This window comes from Microtus oregoni, unplaced genomic scaffold (assembly GCF_018167655.1).
Source record: "Microtus oregoni isolate MIOR12 unplaced genomic scaffold, Mior012 000012F_ref0000307, whole genome shotgun sequence".
Lineage (NCBI taxonomy): Eukaryota > Metazoa > Chordata > Mammalia > Rodentia > Cricetidae > Microtus > Microtus oregoni.
Genome location: NW_024543071.1, coordinates 43,080,606 through 43,095,744, shown reverse-complemented (window position 1 = coordinate 43,095,744; position 15,139 = coordinate 43,080,606). Strand labels below are relative to the sequence as shown.

Sequence of the window (15,139 nt, the reverse complement as noted above, 5' to 3'; positions counted from 1 at the left end):
CTAACCACACGCTAAGTCTAAGTTTTCATGATGCTAAAAAGCCAGGACAAACACATACCAATTCTAATGGTAGCTTTTCCTTTCCGACTGCTTCCTAGGACGATCGTTCTCCTTTTCTGCTTAGTAGTTTTGGGCGGCTCCTTCACTGAGGGGGACGTTATCCACTGGTACTGGAAGAGAGAGCCAGGAGACATCAGCCACAGGTCACAAGAGGACTCCACTTTAACTGGACATGAGGAAGATATTCTACACTAATAAAGTTTTGTAATTTTCAGTTCTCAGATTCCAAATTAATTAATGATACAATATTTAACAAAACAGAAAAGCCACCTGATCTGGAGGCAGCTGTGCTCACCACTATGCCACCAATGTTCCAAAGCCACTTGATTTTACTTCAGATAGCAGAAAAGGACCGTGACACTTTACTAGAAACAGAAGAAACTTAGAATTACAGAGAAATTCTTTTCAAAGGACTGAAACGAGTTATACCTCTGACTTGGCACTCCTTCCGTTCTGGAGGACCTTTCTGATCACCGCTTTCATCACAGAGTGATCTAAAGTAAAAGAAAAGGAGACGGTTCAGGTGTTTTCCAGTGACTGAGTGCACCCATGAGAAAAGACGCCCACGAGCCACTGCTTTCCCATAAATCTAACGCACACACTCACCTCTGCTTCTGAGCATTCCTGTCCCTCACTAACTTAGTTCACTCTAACACTTCGCCTACACCCACCAGCACTTATGTCTGAAGTGGCTTTGGAAACCTCTGCACAGAAAACCAAGGGTTGTACTAAAGACAACTAATACAGTCAAACCGAAGTCGTAAATGTCCTCAAAGACCTCCTCTCCAGCTTCCCTTTCTCAGTAAAAGGTGGCACCACCCTGTCAAGGACATCTGAAAATAGCTATTTCCTTCATAGCCAACACCTAATCTATCTGCAAATCTTCTCGCTCCTTGTTTCAACTTTCTGTCACCATGAGCCAACCACAATCCCTGTCTTGGATTTCTCTGCTAGGCTTCCTTCTCCCTGGCCCCACTACTCTCCTCCACACCGAGGCCCCTGACTGAAACACTACTCAGAGCATGCCCTTTTCCATCTCTACCCCTCGTAGGGCTGTCAGCTCACTTAGAATAGCCATGCCCTTACCTTCGCACCGAAGCCTACAGTATAAGTCCCTGAGCCATCTGAGCACACGACACATCAGGTTCTCCCTCAGGTTTCCTTCTTTTTCTTTCTTAAAGGTTCATTTACTAATTATTCATATGTTTGTCTGTCTGCTTGTTTGTGTATGCAGGTGGCCATGGAGGCCAGAAGGCATTGGATCTCTTGGAACTGGAGTTACAGGTGTTATGAGCAGCTTGACATGGGAGCTGGGAACCAAACTTTGGTCATCGGCAATTTCAGTAAGTGCTCTTACTAAAGCCACGGCCTTGCTTATTCTAATACTTATAATACATAAAATAAAATAAAAAAATTTACAGATCGATTTTCCTCAAATCATCCATCCATCCATGTAACATGAATTCTAATTGTTCTTAATAATAAAAACTCAGAGGGCTGGAGAGATGGCTCAGAGGTTAAGGACGCTGACTGTTCTTCCAGAGGTCCTGAGTTCAATTCCCAGCAACCACATGGTGGCTCACAACCATCTACAATGAGATCTGGTGCCCTCTTCTGGCCTGCAGTCATACATGGAGGCAGCACACTGTATTGTATACATAATAAATAAAATCTTTAAAAATAAAATAATAAAAACTAAGAGTCAGTTATCAGGGGGTAAAATCTGAAGTAACAGAGTTCTTACCTCTACTAATAATGCTCAGACAGAAGGGGCCATCCTGTCCTCAGACTGCCTGCTTAGACTGCAGCCTTAGAATGACTATTAACATCTAGAGGAACAAGGCCTCTCCCCTTGAAGACCTGATAGAGTGCATCATGCCCTGCATGCCTGTGTAAAGGGGGGCAGTAATACCCTGCCTCTTTAAACAGAGAACCTTCTCATACTTTACTCTTCCTCCTCTCTCCCTCTCTCTGTGCATCCGTCTCTCTCTCTTCTCTTTCACCATGCCTGCCCCCAACGGCCAGTCTCTTCCTTTCCCCTTCTCTCAATAAACTCCTCACCTAAGTTCTGTCTGTATAGCGTATTTGTCCCCCACCTGCCGCCAAGGTACCTTTCACGCAGAATCCTAACACTGACTGTTGCTCAGACTGCTGCCTCAGACTGCACTGAGCTCCTGTCTCCTCCCACCTTATATTCTTCCCTCTGCCCAGACACATCGCTCCTGTCTCCACCTCCCTAGTGCTAGGATTAAAGGTGTGGGATCCCAAGTTCTGGGATCACCTCTGTGTGAGCTCTGTTTCTCTTTTAGACTGAATCAATTTCTGGGTAGCCCAGGGTGGCCTTGAACTAACAGAGATCCCTCTGCCTCTGTCTTCCAAGTCCTGGAATTAAAGGTTTGTGTCACCACTGCGTAGCCTCTATGGCTAACTAGTGGCTTAGCTCTGCACTCCGATCTTTAGGCCAGCTTTATTTATCTGTTAAAACACAAACAAAATATCACTACACATCCCGCCGTCTTGTACCTATACACTGACTGAATCCTTGTTCTACAACAAACCTCCCTCAGAGCATCCACATCAGATTCTTCTCCTCACTCAGTCAGCCACTTTAGCAAAGCATCAGGTCCCCATCTGTCTTCTTAAACTCTTTGCACTTCCTAGTATTCAAAATTCCTTATCTACTTACACATTTACATTTGAACTCCCTTACTGATGGAGAGCAAGACTTTGTCTACCTGGTACACTGTAATATGCTTAGTATCTGAACCAGTGTTGAGACACATACAAAAATCAAAATTTCTTTACAAATTAGCAAACAAATGAAATGTTCTTCCCAAGAATTCAGAGATTCAGGGGATGTGAGGAGAGTGCTCTTGACAGGATCAGTTTTATTATCTAGGTTCACTTAGAATAAGTAGCCACCAAAACAATTGTGAAATACAACTCATTTAAAACAATGCATTATCTAAAGCACAAAATTACAAAACTAGAAAATAAATATGTTAAGTTTAAAAAACTTTCAATATGCAAATTCATTTTGTTAGGGCATTTGCTAATTTTAAAGAGATGACCTACCGATAAGTGGGTTTTTTCTTATATCCAGAACGACCAGGGTTCTGTTGGTTTCTAGGGCTTCCAGCAGAGCCTTGGCTCCTTCACTGGTGAGGCCGCACTGTTGCAGGTCAAGAGCTTTGGATGAAAGACAACGGGTCACTTGCCGACTGCACATAGTCTAACACACACACAATTTTCATTCATGCTTAGGACATTCCCTGAACAAGACTACTCACAGCAGATTCTAAATCTTGGGAATTAAAAAAAAGAAAGAAAATCAGAAAAGCATATGAAAACATATCATTAAAAAAACTCTTCTATGATGTGCTACAGTGATGTTACCCCACCCCTACGTAAAAACAAAACAAAACGAAACAAAAAACCTCTCCCTACAACATGAGAGAAAACATCACCCAGTGAGAATTATCTCATTAACAAGGATGGCAGTGGCAGTGTAAACACTGCACTTAATTCCTGGACTCATCATCCTGAATTCCAAAGGAATCTCAGAACACCACACTTTTAAAAAGAGAGGGGCTAGAGAGACGGTTAAGAGTATTGCTGCTCACTGGATGGTGGTGGCACACCTTTAATCCCAGCAGAGGCAGACAGACCTCTGTGAGTTTGAGGCCATTTGAGGCCAGCCTGCTATACAGAGCTAGTTCCATGACAGCTAGGGCTGTTACACAGAAAAACCTTGTCTCAAAAAACAAAGAAAAAGAGAAAAAAGAAAAAAGGGTATTGCTGCTCTTCCGGAGGACCAAGGTTCCATTGCCAACACCCACAAGCAGTTCACAACTGTCTGCAACTCCAGCCCCTGGAGATCCAGGGCTCTTTTCTGGCCTCTGTGGGCAGTAGGCATGGCTGTGGTACACAGACAAAGCACCACATACAATAAATAAAAAGAAAGAGTTCCTGCCTTGACTTCCCTCTACAAAGGAGGTAAGCTATAAGGTGGAAAAACACCTTTCCTTCCCAAGTTGTTTTGGTAAGTGTAGTGGTTTAAATAAGAATAGCCCCCATAGGCTCATATATCTGAATGCTTAATCATCAGGGAGTGGAATTGTTCAGAACAATTAGGAGGTGTAGCCTTGTTGGGTGAAGCGTGTCACTAGGGGTGGACTGTGAGGATTTAAAAGCCCACGCCAGGCCCAGTGTCTCTCTCTCTCCCCCTGCTGCCTGCAGATCCGGATGGAGAACTCTCGACTGCTTCTTCAGCATCACATCTGCCATGCTCCCCCCACTCCCAATACTGACAATGCACTAAGCCTCTGAACCCATAAGCAACCCCCCAACTAAATGTTTCTTTTATAAGAGTGGCCTTGGTCATAGTGTCTCTCCATGGCAACAGTGACTAAGATAGTGAGTCTTTTATCACAGCAACAAAAAGCAGAGTAAACTAAGAAAAAGGAAGAAAGGCAGCCTTGCACAAGCAGAAGAGAGCTGACTCTAAAACTGGTCTACTGGTGCCTGACCCAGAACTTTCCAGGCCCCAGAACTAGCAGAAATAAACTCTGCAGTTTAAAACACCAGTTCATAGTGCCCCATAATAGCTCAAACTAACACCCTCGACACCGAAGATAGAACCAACTAACCAAACAATTAATAACCAGTACATTTCACTGGAACATCAAATGAACCACAGCAATGAAACCTGGGGCAGCCAGGATGGCCCAGCAAGTAAAGCACCTGCTGTCAAGTGGACCCCTCAGGTCTCATCCTTGGAACCCACATGGTGGAAAAAGAGAACTAACTTTGGCAAGTTGTCCTCTGACCTCCACATGTGCACTGTGGCTTGACATGTACTTGGAACCACATCCTAAGTAAATAATACATGGTTTGCTTTAGTTGTGTGGGTTTTTTGTGTTTTTTTTTTTATTTTAAAATAGCAGCCAGCACTCGGAAGGCAGAGGCAGGTAGATACCTGGGAATTTGAGGGCAGTTTGATATACACAGCAAGCTCCAAGTTAGCCAAAGTTAGCCAGGGCTACCTAGTGAGACTTTGTCTAAAACAAACACTCCACATAGATACATATCATCTATTATATACTAGATCACACACACTCACACACACACCTGTAAACAAAGACAGTAGGGTTAGAAAACAGCAAGTTTGCTATAACTATTACTATAATCTCTAGGTGGACAGACACATCTATTTTTTTTAAAGGCTGAAAATATGCCTAAATGAATAGCAGTTACTTCTAGATATTTTGATTACAGGGAAACACTGTTTTCTGTGGAGAATATATGTGGCTTTAGATTAAAAGTACAATAAAAGCTACTAGAGGATTTTCAATTTCTGAAGCGCATCTAACTTACCTCTAAGCCACAAATCCTCACTAAGAGAGTCTGCAAAAGCACCTGCACCCTGGTCACCAACTAGTGTGTTGCAGTTCAGCGTGATGCGCCGTAGCCCAGCCATGCCATCAAAATCGGGTCTCCTGTAGCGAAGACTCTCAGCCCAGGTTTCTTCATGCCTTCTCATGGTCTGGTACTTCAAAGATAACAGTAGGGAGTCAGGTGCTGGAAGGAAATAGGAATCCTAAAGGGAAACTAGCCACGGCTGATTACATGCACCATACCCCTAAGTACAAATATGCTGGCAGTCTGCCCGTAGACGGTCCCAGCACAGAGTCCCAGCTGTGAGAATAACCAATGGGTGACTGTTACTCAACAGTTACGTAACCTGACAATTTACTAAACTCTCAAAAATTTTATTTTCCTTTTCTGCCACATTAAAGAACTAGTTTAACACTGCTATCCTTCTAAACTCTATTCTGTCCTCTTGGGGCTTCCAATACAATTTAAGCACTTAACGTGTCTCATGGTTATTAAGAGGCTACATAAAACTATAAAAATATCTTACATATGTTTTATGTACACAGAAACAACAGGACCTATGTGTGCACATGTATAGTGATGGGGATTAAATTCAAGCCTTCGACACGCCCAGCAAAGTGCTCTACTGCTGAACAGCCAGGTCAACAGGTACAAGGTTCCGATGACAAAAAGATCCATTCGGAGGCTGCAACATCGTCTTTTAACTCCATGGCTCTTGGGTACTTCTTAGGGCACACATACTATCATTAGAGTCCTAGAATAAGCAAGGAGAGTCTGACAGGCATTAGGAAAAAATGGTTTGATTTTTAGTCCCAGTTGTAGCCTTTAAGACTATAGCTAATTCTCTATATTCACCAGGTGAATTTTGCCAATATGGGCCATTGATGTTAAAAGGAAAAACACCTCCCTGCTTGAACATCAAAAGAGCAAAGCATCTGTGACATGACACTAAAAGGAGTCATGTTCATGTCATTTTCCTATTAAGAATAACCACATAAAGCATGGAGCCACAGCAGACACTACGGAGCACATGAGACCCTCAGAGTGAACTGTGACTTTACAGAGGTGAAGCAACTCATCCATGTTCACACGATACTAAATGAGTCAGGGCTTTCCTTTAGGCCATCTTGCTTCAGCCTCCACACAGTGAGGCTAGTGGTTAGGTAGGGCTAAAATCTGAGCTACTCAGCAGGTTGAGGCAGGTACATCACAGGTCCAGTGAGGCCTAAAGAGTGAGTTCAAGGCCAGTCTAGGCAACTTAATGAGAGCCAGTCTCAAAATAAAGTCAAAAAATGCTGGGATGTACTTCAGTGGTAGAGCACTTGCCTGAAGTGTGAGATCTCAGTTCAATGCCCAGCATAAAAACAAATAGCATTCCCCCAAAACCAAAACAACAACAAAAACCTTACAAAATTCAATCACCACACCAGAAAACAGATACACGCTCTTGACCACTATTTATCACAGGGGTCAAAGCATTTACTTTGTAAAGGTCTAAAAGTAAACATTCCCAGCTCCGTGGGTCTCAAACCAACTACTCAACTCTCCTGATCTAAGACAGAAGTAGCCAACTACCATGCAGACAACTAGACAGGGCTGTGGTCCTTAGCATTCTTACTTGCAAAAACTATGTGACGGCTAGATTCATTCCATAGTCCTTAGTTCTAGTCTTTATCCTTGCTACCAAACTACACAAACAAGCCAGTCAAGGTGACATACACCTCTAATCTAGCACCCAGGAGGCTGAAGGAAGGAGACTACAGCAAGTTCCAGGCCAGCATGGACAGCACAAGTCCAACCTGGCTAGACCACATAGCAATATTCTGTCTCAACCCCCACTACACCCAAACAAGCAAGCAAACAACAACAAAAAAAGCCTACAAAAAAGGCTTCATATCAAATTGTTAAATAACTTTAGTCCTAATAGTAGCTATAAGAACTACAAAGAATGTATGTACTGTTTCTTATTAGTTTATAAATTACAGTAGTTAGAGTGCCATCAGTGATTGGAAACTGTAATAGTATAAAGTTTCTTTGGGGGCTACAACATCTTCAACAACTAAAATAACAAAGGAGTATTATTTATAAAATATTATACCACAGCACAAACAATAAAAACGCAGAGACAGATATTGGGGTTCAACTCGAAAACCAGAAAAGCAAAGCAGCCAAGCCACTAGAGAAATCTTACCTCTGCTAAGGCTGGGTGACCACAGACTAAGCAGACTAAGCAGATTAAGCAGCCTAAGAAGACTAAGCCTCTCTCTCCTCCCATTTTATAATCCCTCCAGTCCTGGAATTAAAGGCATGACTCCCTAGTACTGGAATTAAAAGTGTAAGCTGTTACCACCTGGATTTATTTCTACATTGATCTTGTGTAGCCCAGGGTAGCCTTGAACTCACAGAGACCCATATGCCTCTGTCTCCCGAGTCCTGGGATTAAAGGTGTGTGCCACCACTGCCTGACTTTTAGTGGCTTAGCTTTGCCCTTCTGATCTTTAGGCAAGCTTTATTTATTAAAATATAAATCAAACTCACTATATTTCCCCTTTTATTTTTAAAATAAAAAAGTCTATAACTAATATAAGAAAAACTATATATAGTAAGTACAATAACTATACACAATATATACAGGCAATAAATACATCAACAATGTCTAGTCCATTTGTATTTGATAAATTCAGAAAAAATATTCCATTTTATCCTATCTTGGTAAGTCCAAAGTCTTGTACCTAATTTACTTTCTATTATAACTTGCTTTCTGCAAAGGTAAACAAAGAACACTAGTCTTCATCTCCCTCAGAGACCCAAGAAGGAAATAATATTAACTGAGTAAGCAGAGAGTGTGAGCAAGCAACTTCCAAAAAATGTGAGAAATGACAGAAAAAGCTGGCTGCCTGGACAGTCACCCAAAGTTCCTCTGCAACACTGGGGCATATCAGACTTTTCTGTGAAGCAGGATCGTCTGAAAGTCTATTCTTCCTTGTCTTGACAATGTCTGGCAGTCACTTTCTTTTGTGTTCTGCTTGCCCAACTAGAACAGCATACTGTCAGCAATAGAGACAAGGGTGTTTTCTGGCCCAGTGGTTTACTTTGGCCACAAAGAAAGCTAACTCCATGTAGAGTTTCTTTGATGTCAATTATCTTCTCTGAAGTAGACTGATGCTGCCAGGAGCAAGCATGTCTCATTGTCATAAAAAAAAAAAAAAGAGTCTATGTAACTAAAACACCTTAAATGCCATATTCTGTAGATCTCTGAAGTGTTTGAAGATGACCTGTCTATCTAAAATATCTCTGCTTGACCTTGAAAACATACCTACTGTAGCTACAAGTTCAATTGTAATAGGTGACTAATTACTAACCTGCATTTCCATATTATTCTAAACAGTTGGTAATAATAACTTTCAAAGACTAGAAATTTACATTACATTGTTAAATGAGCTATACAGGTACAATACCTTGAACAAGATTAGAAATGTATGTACAGTATGTTCTAATAAAAATCTCAATTTGTATCAATATACAAAATTTGTATGTATAAAGTCCAATCTAATGCAAAATATTTAAAACTAGTAGTTGCTTTTTTAAAGTATATTAAATAATCTACCCTTTTATCCTATAGTATCTATAGCCCCCCTTGTTTTTGTCTAAAATAAAAAAAAAAACACACCCCACATTGGGTGCCCTTTGAGATGGAAGTTTTTGTCCTGCCCAGTCCCACAGTCATTCAGTGCCAAATAAACACACAGAGGCTTTTGTTAATTATAAGCTGTTTGGCCTAGTGCTCAGGCTTATTACTAACTATCTCTTACTAATATGGGATTCCCCTCTGCATGTTGTGAATGTTTTATTACTAGTGGTTAATAAAGACTCTGCTTTGGGTCTATGGCAGGGTAGAGTATGGCAAGGGGGGAATTCCTAGCAGAAATGAAGGAGAAAAGAAGGCAGAGTCAGAGAGACACCATGTAGCTGCCGAAGGAGACAGACACCCCAGAACCTTACTGGTAAACCACGAGCCTTGTGGTAAAATATAAAATAATAGGAATGGGTTAATTTAAGATTAAGAAAATTAATTTTAGTTAATAAGAAGCTTAAAATAATAGGCCAAGCAGTGTTTTAATTAATAGTTTCTGTGTGATTATTTTGGGTCTGGGCGGCTGGGAACAAACGAGCAGCCTCTGCCAACATCTTACAGCTGAGATTAACCCATACCTTTCATCTATGTTTAGCCATGTGGCTTGGTACTTTTTCTCAATAAGGCATTCTCATCTTGCTTCCTCTGCTTCTGAATGACAATTGCATCTCTCCTTTCCTATTCCCAGAATTCTCCTAGTCTGGTTGTCCTGCCTAAACTTCCTGCCTGACTGACTACTGGCCAATCAGTGTTTTATTAAACCAATATGAGTGACAGATCTTTACATGTATAAGAACATTATCCCACAGTATTATACTTTAAAGTCTTATTTTTAAGATTAAATGAGTATCTTCAAGTGTCAGAATGGCAAGCTAAACAACACTTACATATCATGCAATGAAACTAAAACTACAATCTCTGTGTGGGAAAAAAAAAAAATCACTGCAACCCCATACCAAGGTATTAATGTGCTTCAATCACATCAACCATTCAAGGCTGAATGTACAGTCACCTTTAAGATCTTGGCCATATGATCGGCTCCTTGCCATGTCAGATTACATCCTGTGAAGTTGACGGTCTTGAGAGTGACAGAATTCTTTATGCCTTGACAAATAACTAAAGGAAAAAAAATGACACACAAGTAAGACCAAGATCCTATCAACTTGGTCAATCTTGGTTTATTCACGGTCTTCAGTCTATGCTAGTTTAAACACGTGTTCCTAAAATCACTTTACAACTCTCCCAGAGACTAACAGACTGGCTGCAATTTATCAATAAAAACACTGATCTATATTACAGCAAAGGCTTAATTCTACTAACTTGCCAAAACTGAAGACTATTGATATACGAACACTACAATCGTATTATAAAGCTGAGCACAGTGGTGCACGCCTTTAATTCCAGTACTTGGAAAGCAGAGGCAGGTGGATCTCTCTGAGTTTGAGGTCAGCCTGGTCTATATAGTGAGTTCCAGGCCAGCTACGTATTGAGACCTTGTCTCAAAAATAAATAAATAAATAAATAAACTGGGGCTGGAGAGATGGCTCAGTGGTTAAGAGCACTGGCTATTCTAGGATTCCTGAGTTCAGTTCCCAACAACCACATGGTGACTCACAACCATCTGAACTGAGACCTGGTGCCCTCTTACGGCATGTAGGCACACATAGAGACAGAATATTGTAAACAAATAAATAAATCTTAAAAAACTAAAACAAAAAACAATTGCATTACAGCTGTTTTACTTGGAGATGGTTATGACTTTCAATTCTCTTTACCCTACTATTGCCCTCCTCACAACAGTTTTTGATTTTTTGAGACAGGGTTTCTCTGTGTAGCCCAGCCTGTCCTGGAACTCGCCCTATAGACCTGGCTGGCAGAGATTTGCCTACGTCTACCTCCCAAGTGCTAGGATTAAAGGTAGGCACTATCTTGCTCAGCTCCCACAAATATTTCTTAAAGGAAAATCATAAACCATAAGCAAACACAAACAACAGAATACTAAAGACGACAAAACTGCCTGTTTTATGGCATTTCACAACCTTAAATAAAGTTCAGACAGTCTTAGGCATGATAAGCTTTCCCGGCAGAAGTGAGAACAGATCAGCATCTGAGCAGGCATAGGAGGCAGCTCAGGATGAAGGAGCTCAAAAGGTAGACAGAGATCATCACAGCACACAGCAAACATGACAACTACAGTTAAATGGCATGACTCACTTTCTAAACCTCCATCTCCAATTGGACAATTGGCAAGAGACAGGTGCACCAAGGATGTCGATTTACTCAATCCCTTAATAGAGGAAAAAAGTAAAATATGAATTGAGTATTTTTCCCACCAAAATCAGCGATCAAATGTCTGCAGGTCACATGAACAAGGCTTACCTTTGTTAGACTAGCCAGATCTCTCTCTCTCAGAGTCAGCCCATTCAGCTCCAGATTTCTGAGCACACTGGATGTGCTTAAGCAGCCTTTCAGAGCCTTACACAACTGGAAGCTCACATCCTTGGATCTTATCGCAGGAACCCGATTTCTGCAAGCTCTGTGTGTATCAGAACCTAAGACAAATTCATTGTAAGAGCAGTGATGTCAGCCACACAATTTTAGTATTAAACTCTTCAGGGCTAAGGTACAGAAATGAACCATGCCCTTAAAGAAGAAATTCAAAACCACATGAGATACAGAAACATAAACGGTGCATGGTATGGTTTCTCATGGAGGCAAAGAATTTGCACCTAAGGGATGTCTTAAAAAACAAACAAAAAAACCCTCAATTTTTATATAGAATAAAGAGGGAGTGGGAGAACTGTGCAAAGGGACCCAAGCCTGACACCTGCTGGACAGTATAAATACTGCAGGTGTGAGGGCTAGACCCTTCAGGATAGAAAAACCAGGGAAATTTACAGCCTAAAGCAAGTTGGCTTTTACAACACTAGTGAGGACCAAGGCTGCCACTGGCTTAGAGAATGGTTAGAAAAACATGCCCCACTGTTGGGCCAATTACACAAAGGGAACCAGGGAGAGGCACCTGAACCCCACGGATTAGAAAAAAGACCCCTTCCAGGAGGTTTTGGCTAGAGTGCAGCTCATATTCCAGTGCCTTGTAAAGGACACACTGCAGCCAGTAGGTACTGGATCTGTGTGAGGTCGGCTGCACAGAGGGAAACCAAGTCCAGGAGCAGCAAAGCCATCAGGAGCTTCTTCAACAGCACAGACTAACACAACTGAGAGATAAACACGTCGCGTCGAAGAGGTTAAAATCTACAGCCGAGACCCGCTGCACACAAGACTGGAAAAGCTGCAAAGGATGTTTGAAGAGAAATGGTCCAGTCTCCTTATATTCAGCATAGAATACTGGGCAGGATTAGGTATGCCTGCCTCAGTTCTACGATACCACTCATCTTTCCTTTAATTTGGGTTATTACAATGGTAATCAAAGGATTCCTCAGAAGTACAATGCTGTCCTTGAAGAAGGATCACAAATGGTGTTATCTCAGACCTGGAAAAGGGCCAGGCTTCTCCACACCTCCCCTTTCAGTGGGTCACCTGCAGACACCTGACATGCGCAATGCACTTTAGTCCTAAGAATTCTCGACAGGCTTGTTTCACTGCTTTTCAGATGAGTATTAAGAGCTTAAAATATGAAATTCAAACTCTATGTTACCACTAACACCTTAAATGATACTATTCTTAAAAAAAAAAAAAATGGGGGCTGAGATGACCAAATGGATAAAAGCGCAAGCAAGGAAAATGTGTGAGGACCCAAATCTGCACCACCTGCAAGGGGAAAGCCAGTAATCCCTGGGAAGCGACAAGAGATGATCCCAGGGGCAAACTAGCTAGCCAGACAATGGAAGCAGCAAGTCCCCTGAGTTCAGAAAACAAAAACAACCCTGTCTCAGTATATAAATTAGAAAGCAATGGAGAAAGATATCCAATGTCAATTTCTAGCCTCCATGCACATGAGAACATGTGTCTAGATACAAAAACATACACACGTAAGCACACACATGCCACATACATATACATACACAAAATTATTTGCAAATCTAAAAATAAAAGAGTATGTGAAAAACTATTAAAAATAAAAGGGTATGTGAAAAACTGTTAAAAATAAAAGGGTATGTGAAAAGCTGCTGTGAGGCAGGCCCAACAGTGAAGGGCATTTGCTGTACAATCTGGAGGTCTGGAGTTTGAGATCCCAGTACCCATGGAAGCTAGGCCTCAGGGCAGGGCTTGTAACTCCAGTTTGGCAGGGGGTGGAGAAAAGTGGACGGTTAGGGTTTGCTGGTTTCCAGCCAAGCCAAGTCCAAGAGAGACACTCAAAATAACGGGTGGAAAGTGACCAGAGGACACCCAACACTTCTTCTGCTTTTTCTGTGCGCATATGTGGCGAGACTAAGATCCACAAATACTTTAAGAAAAAAATTAGTACAGACCCATATATAAAGGATGATAAAACTTTTTGGCTTCTGGGCAAGTGTTCATGAATGACCACAGAAGCACCAGAAAGACTAAATAACAGTCCCTTGGGCTGGATAGATGGCTCAGCCTTAGACTAACTGCTGTTCTTGCAAAGGATACAAGTTCGATTCCAAGCACCCATATGGAGGCTCACAATCAAGTGTAATTCTACTTCCAGGATTCCAACGCCTTTTCCGGACTCCGCAGGCACATACATGCAAGAAGGCAGCACACACTCATACAAAATTTCCTAAAAATAGTAAAACACATCCCTGAAGGGTTTTTTTGTTTGTTTTGTTATATATTTTTCTTTCCATTTTTTAACTCTCTTCTTTTTCCGTATTAGGCTTACAATGAAGAGATTGTAAATTTAAAACCCTAAAGCAAAGAAGACGGGGGCGTGGGGGGGGGGGAAGCATTAATGGTTAAGTCATTAAATTATCCTGCATATTCCCCTCGGGGAACATAGTTGGTAATCCTCGCTGCGATAAGGGCCAATCTCGAGCCCTATTATTGTTTCTTTAGCCACTCTCCCAGCCAACTGCCTGAAAAGGAGGCGGCGACAAAAAACTCCTTTGTGGATGGATGAGGCCGGCTTCGCAGGCTCCGTTGCACCGGACTCCCTCCGACCCTCGCATCTCCCGGCTGCAGACCTGTCTCCCCGAGCCACGGCTGGAAGGAGCTCTTGATGGCCACCAGCGGCAAGTCGCGGTTCACCCTGAGCGTGCTGAGCAGCGGCGTCCAGTCCACCACGCGCAGCCGGTCGGCATTGAAGTCCAGCACCCCGTCCCGCAGGCAGGAGCGCACGGCGGGCAGCGGCACCGAGTCCTGCAGCGCGCACAGGTACTCGTAGTGCGAGAAGAAGTCAGCCGCGCTATCGCGCCGCAGCTTCACCGAGTCGATCATGACACCACCGCGGCCCGGGAGACACCACCAGCCGCCCCGCGCCTCCTCCCGCCGAGCCCCGGGCGGTTAGCGCCCGCTCCGCCAGCTCTGCCCGCTCTGCGCGCCACAGCCGCCGCTTCAGCCACTGGCGAGCTCTCGCGGGCGGCGCGCGCACACCGCGCTGTGCGTCGGCGCGCTCACTGTGCGTCAGAGCGCAAGTCACGCCCACCGGGAGGTGCGTCACCGTCTGTGCGACCCTCCGGCAGAGATGCAGTGAAGGCGTAGTAACTGTGGGTACCACAAATGAGTTGCGAATGGCGTGATGCATCTGAGAACGGGGGTTTGGCCTCGAGGAGATTCTTAGAAGCACTCCACTGCTTATGCTTCGCCACCGGGAGAATTCACAAGAGGAATTTCCCAACTCCGTATGCAAACCAGAAGACTTCCGTCGTTTCCTCTCAACTTTGGGTTAGACAAAACTGGAGTTTAGCTTAGTATTTTCCACTGATACTGGTTTTCAATGTTAGTTCTGTAAATGTACTTGAAGGTGACTCCTGTATCACAGGGAGACCATTTAATGATTTTAGTAGAGTCGGTACTGTTCAGCCTTGTAACTATTGAAAGAGAATTTAGAATTCCCTCAGCAGTGGTTAAGTTCAGAGTTATATGCCTAGGCATTGCCATGTTATTTAATTGTGCATTAAA

The 15,139-nt window shown here is 42.8% G+C and overlaps 1 protein-coding gene across 2 annotated transcripts in view; it reads right to left on the bottom strand.

Moving 5' to 3' along the window:
• The window catches only part of Cep78 (centrosomal protein 78), a 35,483-nt gene extending 20,877 nt beyond the window's left edge, over positions 1-14,606 (bottom strand). For both annotated transcript variants that reach the window (XM_041661318.1, XM_041661319.1), the window contains exons 1-8: positions 14,203-14,606; positions 11,471-11,643; positions 11,306-11,378; positions 10,104-10,207; positions 5,437-5,611; positions 3,136-3,249; positions 490-554; positions 59-170 (exon numbers count right to left, since the gene is read on the bottom strand). In XM_041661318.1, coding sequence (XP_041517252.1) covers positions 59-170; positions 490-554; positions 3,136-3,249; positions 5,437-5,611; positions 10,104-10,207; positions 11,306-11,378; positions 11,471-11,643; positions 14,203-14,455 — 1,069 coding nt within the window. In that variant the 5' untranslated portion in view covers positions 14,456-14,606. The remainder of the gene's footprint in view (positions 1-58; positions 171-489; positions 555-3,135; positions 3,250-5,436; positions 5,612-10,103; positions 10,208-11,305; positions 11,379-11,470; positions 11,644-14,202) is intronic.
• Positions 14,607-15,139: the final 533 nt, after the last annotated feature.